Source organism: Stylophora pistillata, chromosome 8, assembly GCF_964205215.1.
Source record: "Stylophora pistillata chromosome 8, jaStyPist1.2, whole genome shotgun sequence".
Taxonomy (NCBI): Eukaryota; Metazoa; Cnidaria; class Anthozoa; order Scleractinia; family Pocilloporidae; genus Stylophora; species Stylophora pistillata.
Genome location: NC_142526.1, coordinates 14,602,299 through 14,610,102, shown reverse-complemented (window position 1 = coordinate 14,610,102; position 7,804 = coordinate 14,602,299). Strand labels below are relative to the sequence as shown.

General features: G+C 37.9%; 1 protein-coding gene and 1 long non-coding RNA gene across 3 annotated transcripts in view; one reads left to right on the top strand and one right to left on the bottom strand.

Moving 5' to 3' along the window:
* Positions 1 to 4,982, bottom strand: part of LOC111338424 (pyroglutamylated RF-amide peptide receptor) — a 6,349-nt gene extending 1,367 nt beyond the window's left edge. Inside the window, exons 1-5 of one of the 2 annotated variants that reach the window (XM_088730837.1) lie at positions 4,973 to 4,982; positions 4,464 to 4,566; positions 3,129 to 3,158; positions 2,129 to 2,361; positions 1 to 1,539 (exon numbers count right to left, since the gene is read on the bottom strand). The exon at positions 1 to 1,539 is cut by the window's left edge and continues 1,367 nt beyond it. In XM_088730837.1, coding sequence (XP_088586963.1) covers positions 721 to 1,539; positions 2,129 to 2,361; positions 3,129 to 3,158; positions 4,464 to 4,542 — 1,161 coding nt within the window. In that variant the 5' untranslated portion in view covers positions 4,543 to 4,566; positions 4,973 to 4,982 and the 3' untranslated portion in view covers positions 1 to 720. Of the gene's footprint in view, positions 1,540 to 2,128; positions 2,362 to 3,128; positions 3,159 to 4,463; positions 4,567 to 4,972 lie in introns of those variants that run through there. The other variant, XM_022944921.2, reaches the window with a different exon arrangement.
* Positions 4,745 to 7,328, top strand: LOC148725156 (uncharacterized). Its single transcript, XR_015990841.1, has 2 exons — positions 4,745 to 4,882; positions 6,761 to 7,328. It is a non-coding gene; the product is annotated as an uncharacterized LOC148725156 (long non-coding RNA).
* The last annotated feature ends 476 nt before the right edge of the window (positions 7,329 to 7,804 follow it).

Here is a 7,804-nt window from a genome sequence, read left to right as displayed (position 1 = left end):
CCAGTCCAGAGTCCAGTCCAGAGTCCAGTCCAGAGTCCAGTCCAGAGTCCAGTCCAGAGTCCAGTCTATATTTTCCAACTGGCCGCTCATCGCTGTGCTAACGAATCTCGTGTTTTCTGGACTTGGACATTTTATATGACTTCCACAGCATCTTAGGGAATAACTCTGACGTTTCTCAACTGTTTTACAATGAAGCTTGTTATATTTCTTACATTCGCAATTTCCATAAAAGCGATCTGTTAGCATGAACTGAGTATAAAGTTTAAAAATAATAAATTATGGTGAATTTCAAGGGATTTAATTACTGATTGACAACATTTTATTCTGTTGTGCGAAATTCAGTAACCATTAAGGTAAAGATAATTGATTGATAATTGATTGATACGACAGAATTCATTGACTCTGAGGACAATCTTTGGGCTAGTATAATTACTCAAATAAATATCATAACGAAAGCTATTCATATATTTTCATTTGCTCCCTCTCCGTTTTGGAAAATAAGTAATGATTACGACCGAAAGAGCGCATTTATGTAATCACCTGAGAACCTACTTGAATATCAATAATATATAATTGAAACACGCACCATCAGGTTTCTAGAAAGCCTCTAAATATGTAGTTAATTTCATTACTGTCTCAACTCTTTGCTGCTGGAAAGCCGTATTTCCCAGCTTACCATACAAGTCAGATCTTCTCACAGATAGCGAATAAGCCCATGTTTTAAAGTCTGGTATCGCGAGTCTCGTTATGACGCGCATGGTTGTCGATGCCGTTCTGTTGTGAGCTTTTCTCTTCAGTAGGCCTCACAACCGTGTCTGTTTGACATGTCTCGTCTGAGCTCCCTGTCGAGCGGCTGGCCCTGTTGTCATCCTGTCCAATGGTATCTATGACCTCCAAACAGACTTTGCGTAAAGAAACTCTTCGAAAATTTGGGCTGTTAAAAAAGTAGATGAATGGATTGCAGACTGAATTGAATTGCCCGAAGCCATAGGTAATCACTCGAACAGTATCGGCTGGATTAGGGAATGGAGCAACTGATCTCTCAATGAAGCCAGTGTATATGACAAATGGAGCCCAACAGAGGAGGAAGCATATAACAACAGTTAAAAGCATCTTTGTAACGCGTTTTCTTGTTTTGTCCAGCGATTCTGTGGCAGCCGTGGACAGTGTTCCAGTGCGAGAGATTTTTCTTTCTCGGCTCCACACTGCCTTTCCCACGCGACTGTATAACACAATTATGGTGATCAACTGAATACCGAATCCAAAGACGGAAAGGAACAATAGGTAAATGAAGCCAGCTGTTGTGTTGTTAGGAATGGTACGGCAATACCAAAATGTTTCGTCTCCTGATTGGATATTCTCGGTGTCAGCGAAGTAAAACGTGGGTAGGAATATCCCTCCTCCATAGATCCATCCGGCAGTGATCAGAACTTTAGGGCGAAGCCACGCCTTCATCGCTTGTAATGGACGAACCAGAGAGTAGTAACGATCAATGCTAATAACAGTTAGTAAACAGATGGAGCTGGATGGCGCCAGAAACTAAAAGAAACAAACGCGCAAACTAGCTAGGTACATCTTTTTAGAAGAGTATGGAATGAAAGTACTGTGAATCAAATTCAGTTTTAAGATACCAAATTTTTCTTTCTATTACTGCTATAATCGTAAAATTCTATAGAAATGTCAAGTAGAGAAAGTCTATCTAATCCTTTTCTTTATGGCTGGTTAATAATATTATTGTATTGAATTATTTTGTGTTTTTGAAATGGTCTCTCACAAGATGCTCTTGTTGCCAGACTGTCTGTTGTGGTTTAAATTCAGTTTTCTCTATGGGATAAGCAGCTGATTGATATCAAATTACAAAGTGGACAAAACATAAAAAATAATTCTTCTAGCAAAACTTCAAATTTTGCAGGCAACTTCATTAGCATAAAATATTTGAACACTCAGTACTTCTGTGGAGTTATACTTTTCGCATTATGTTCAACTTCTGAGACCATACCAGACCAAATGAAATGCGAAACAATAATCTTGCTTATTTGCGCAATTGATGGGTCACTTAATGGGATTTCTCCATTGATCTGGTAAATGAATGCTTGTGCAACAAGCTAAACTGTGCAAATGTTCTAACCTGGATATATCGTGCTATCTTACACGCCGCACCAGCTCCTCGTTTGTCCTGTTTTGGATAGTAGAAATTGATCCATATGGTCAGCGGTATGCAGACTATACACACTAGCAAGTCTGAAATCGCTAGGTGAAAGAGAAACAACTGGACGGCTGACCGCTGACCACGTCGTCGACTTGAAACGATTACAGAAGCAACAATAGAGTTACCGAACAAACCAACCAGAGAGATGGATCCTTTACGAAAAAAAAGAAAAGGAGTGGATTATTCATTAAGACGTGGAAACAAAAATTGCGCGCGTCACAGCAAATGGGGTTTCAGTCGCTCAAGTTGTTTGATCCTGTCCCGTTAAGGAGTGACTGACGCTCTGACCATCGCATCACAAACAGGTAACAAGGAATGATGATGTCAACGATCCCGTTGACTGAGACTAACTGAGCCTAACCTGCAATACTAACTTATTTTAACGACTGAGTCTGCCAAACTGTTTCACTATCTTAGAATAGGCTTCCGTCAACAGATCTCAACAACTATTGGCATAATACACTATAAAATCAACGTGTTGAAGGAAATTTTCTAGCACTATAGTTAAATCGACTACATTATGCTCCATAGCAACAGCAGTCAAATAATGCTGTGAACCGCAGGAGTTACAATTGATCATTTCTTGTTAAGACAAGGATTCATCTCTTTTGTCAATCCATTTTGACATTTGAGAGAGTGGATATACGGGAAAAAAGCAGACAGAGTTCCCACTGTTACCATACTGTTATGAAATATTAATGAACTTTCCATGCTATTTCGAGAAACAGAATTTAAACAATAGTTACTTTGAACTTCAAATGAAAGCTACAGTTTAAAATGTTACTAACAAAAACCTAAACGGAACGACTTAAGAATAAATGAATCCAAGAATAAATTAACGGGGTCATAAACTTTATGACGTTCTATGGGTTGTTGACATCATTAACAAACTGGTAATGGAATTAACGCCGTTGTTTACCTGACGACGTCGTTAATGAATTGAACGGCCCTGTTAAAATTAAAGAACGTTACTTCCAAATTCATAAACTTAATATCTTCATCGAAGTTAACGAGATCATTAAAAGATGTAAAGACATTATAACCTACCGACAGCATAAAGTAAATGAGGTTATTAATGTATATAACGAAGTCCGGAGATCTTTTGGGGTTCAAAAGGAAGACAGATAGAGTTAAGAAATAAGGATTCGTTTTCATGATCCCTCGATTCGCGTGAAATCAACGCGAATAACGGCTGAAAAGTGATTGCTGACTTCAAGTTAGGCCTTTGGACGTTTGGAAGAGTCTTCGGCCCGACAAACAAAGTGAGACACACCAAAGAGATGTGATAAGTATCTTGCTGATCATTTTTTCCTGGTCTGAAGTACAATTTTAGGATACTTATCGCGCTGAGGCCACTTGTCAAATTGGAAAAACTCGGTCTTTAGTTTACGGTGCGGATCTCAAACTCGGCGCGTAACAGGTATAAACACTAAGAATGGGTTTTATCAGGTTTTTCTTATATTTTTTTTACGCTGAAAGGATCACCTCGATGAGAGGTGGCTAAACAATACACACATGGAAAATTTATCCTAAGCCTTTCTGGGAGGTGTTGCTGTTCTTGTTTGGTAAGCCTTTAGTTCCTGCACGTTAAGCAGCTCTCTACCACTTGAATGTCACTAAATCTAAGTCTAAAATCGAAGCGGAGCCGAAATGTTTACACCTTGATCCGCTTTTACATACTTAAAAGGAAACCTGCGTCAGAATTCATTAATGTTTTATGAAATGTTATAAACCTCTGAATATTGCCAAAGGTTATTTCCCCAGTAGGGATATAAAGATTTTATCTTAAAAACAGTGAGATATAAGGAGTTAATCTTTTTCAATCAAAGTTTAACTAGCAGGGTTATAGTTCGCTTAGTTTATTCGGATTTTTTTTCGGACAATAGCCTACCTACCCTCCCCGGCAGGCAGAAACCTGCAGATGGCTTCGCAAATTAATAAAATTTCCTTAAAAAGACTATTCTCGTTAAGGTGAAATAGGTATTTGTGAAACAGTATGTCTTTGGTTTCGGACGTCACATTGTCGTCAATCAGCGGAAGTAAAAGTATTCGATTTTTGCTGAAAATATTTGGAATACGTGAACACAAATTCATCTAGGTTTATTTTGAAACTAGCTTATATCCAGTTTTCATTGTAGAATCTAGCGGAATCACCAAGGAAATAGTAATGTTTCAGTGGTGATAATTAGTTTTACATTGAGAGCTAAGTATGAACACTGTTAGCAACACATATTGCTTGGATACCGTCTCTTACCTAGTAAAATCAGGGCGACGATAAACTCACTGCCGTTTGTCGACCAAACTTCATAAACTGTACTGTTTGAGTCAGTCATGGTAATATTCAGTTGGAGAAGAACCTTAGAGAAAAATAACAACTCGATTCTTAATCACCTTGAAAGATAAGAGGAATTAAATCGTTGTAACTGTGACTCCATTGCGTGAGTGCTGCCAAGCGAATTACAGCAATGGGTTCATGCACCACAGCACTCACGCAAACGGTGGTTTTTGAAGGCGATTAAATACAAGTTGCCCCAGCCTGCTGCGTCTATCCACAGGTACATCCTGCACCAACATCAGTTTCCTTCCAAGATCTGAAATTTTGGTTCTTGTAAGTATAAGTGAAACGTGACAGCCGAGTTTAGACTACATCACAGGTTAACAGAAATTTAACAGGTAACAAAGTTTTCTTTACCACAGGTTACATCTTACTCTTTTAAGATGAATACTTTGCCGGTAGAGTATACTTCGTCGTGTAAGACCTACCTGAAAGTAAGTTCGAAGAAACAAGCAGCCTCAAGTCTCCACGAAACTTTCCTATGTTGATCGCTAGAAATTACTCCATCGGACTTGTTATATTTATTTCGAGATGAGTGATCACAACACAAGCGTAGCGGAACCAAAACCCTGTTGCGAACACTATGCAAATGAACTAACCGCCAGATCACGCTAACTGCCTGATTACGAGCTGAAAACTTAATTACGTTCGTTAAATCCATTAATTTTCATGAAATCTTAATGAAATGTTGCGGGGAAATTCAATATGGTGCAGGAAGGGGCCATTTATAAAACTAATGTTTACACAAAAATCTATATAGAACAATACCGTTGCAGAGCATTGACACAATCATACATCGTTCCAAATGACAGTCAGAATAGTGAATAGATCAATTAAAATACTTTATGCGGTTCGAAAATCGATCTCCGAGGCATCATGAAGATAAGAAAACGAAAAAAGCAAAAAGCTTGACATTAAATACAGAATAGGGATGCTGTCAATACCAGTCTCAACAAAGTTATACACAGCTGTTAAATTATATTCTACCATAAACAGAACAAAATCACGAAGCTCGCACAGGCATGGGGCTAAATGATTTAATACTTACTGGCGGTTGAAATTCAATTTAAAATAATTCGTCAGCTTAGACAAATTATATCCCAGGAGGATATGTAGAATCTGTAACTTGATATTGAAAATATTTTAGGTTGACCTAGTGATATATTTTTGTTATCAACTTTGGTATGAATTGACGCAAATTCAAGTGACATAATCACTGCAAAACTAATTGTTTTTAATTAGCGAAGAAAATAGGCGAGAAAGGTGAAAAGGAAACACACTTGGCAGCGGAACTGAATGACTTACTCATGCAGAACAGACAAGATTCGACGACATAATTGTTGCTCGGCCGTGATATGACCTTATTTAGTGAAAAACTCTACTCCGGATGCGTAAGACTAGATTAAAAAACAAACAAATAAAAAACAAAAAGTGAAAACAATGATAATGAAATTCTAAATAAAAATATTAACTACTTTTAAGATCACTTTCGTTGGACACGGTTACCCTGTTTTTGAACTGTCAAAAAATTATAAACTGGTTCAGAATCATATTATTGGGACATTTAATGCAACTTCCGAGAATAAAGGACGTTGATAGAAATTGCTCGTCAACTCGCCAAATCACCCTTTTCATTGAAGAAGACACAGAGTACCTAAACTTATTTGTATTATTCGGGCACGAACATGGATATGTTTATGTCAGATCCATTTCATCTTATTTTGAACGATCTTCCAATTTATAGCGTGTGACCTCTCATGATAGAATTCTTCTTGAATTTAATGGTCTTGAGGTTGAGTTCGCAGTTCGCTACCGCCATAGATATTGATGATATTCTTTTCTTTATCTCCAGTTAATTATGTCGGTATATTGTGAAGACTCTTAGACCTGTCTGAACACGAAACGCAACATTCATGTTGAAATAAATGAAACAATTCATGATCATAGAGTTGCCGGAAACTCCTTTATTCACCAACAACCTCGATAAAGGAGGTCTGCAAGATAACCTCTGCAATTTATTTTGGAAGTAAATGAACGGAGCCTACAAAAACAGCATATTAAACAGAAAACGGTGAAGTAGAGGTCTTGCCTCCACTAACTTTTGTTGGTTATCAGGCACGTATAATGCCACAGTCATTGACGTGACAGGGGAAGTGAAAGGATTGTTTTCGGGTAAATTTTATAGTAACCGTATCCTTTCATTTTTTTAAATGCAGGTATATTGATTGGGGGAAAGATGGGAAATTATACAAGCATACAACTAGAAGTGACTCCATGAAGAACCTACTGGGCGAGACTCTCCAGAGAGACTATTTCTCTTCGATTTCATCGGCTTGTAATTACAAACGATAGAGGTAAAAATGTAACAATCTACGTCAGTGGCCATTCGTCATAACGATCAGTTTTATTATTCAATAAAATGTAAACTGCCAGAAAGACGTTTCATTTTTATTTTTTTTATCAAAAGGTCATAAACTTTTGTATAATCTTTTGCTTTAAATGGCTTCTAAGAGAGAGCCAATGAAAGATAGCACCGTTTCAAGTTGCATGCTTTGGTTTTGCTTCGTGTGCTGTATTATCCACTCATTCAGATCTTCATCAGTCTTGCTTCTAAAAACTATTTTTTCGTCTCTCCCAACTATGGGCATTTTGCCTTTGTTATGCGATTCCGTATTTTTCTCATTTTGCCGAAACGAGAAGCTATATCCCTAGTCTGGCATTTTAAACTTAAACTTCATTTAATAGTATTGTGAATCTGATTAATAAATGTTCAGGTTACATCAATCAGTAGTTGCTTCTAGTATTGATATCATCACGCAATAACCATAGAGGAATCCTGTCTCAAGAAAGAAACAACCCAGAAATCTTTCTCCATGCCCTACTATGGATGCTGTTCTTCTCGAAATGGAACATCCCAATCTTTCGAAGTCGGCAACACAATCGAAGCTGAAACCATGCTTTGTAGTCCATGCCACCGACATCTTCGATCATCCAACGGAAAATCAGACCATTATTGCAGAAACAGTGGTTGCACATAGCTTGATTTAATTAACAATTGGCTGACAGGGGGCACACGACAGGGGGCACACGACAGGGGGCACACGACGGAGAACTGAGGGCAGTTTTGAGTTTTGGGAAAATTGGATGGTCTTACTCTCCGACTCACTCTCTACGAGCATACTCGAACAAAGAAATTCAACGCAACCTGTCAGAAACAAACTTAAGATAACCAAGCCGATTGTCGAACGCATGTTATAACT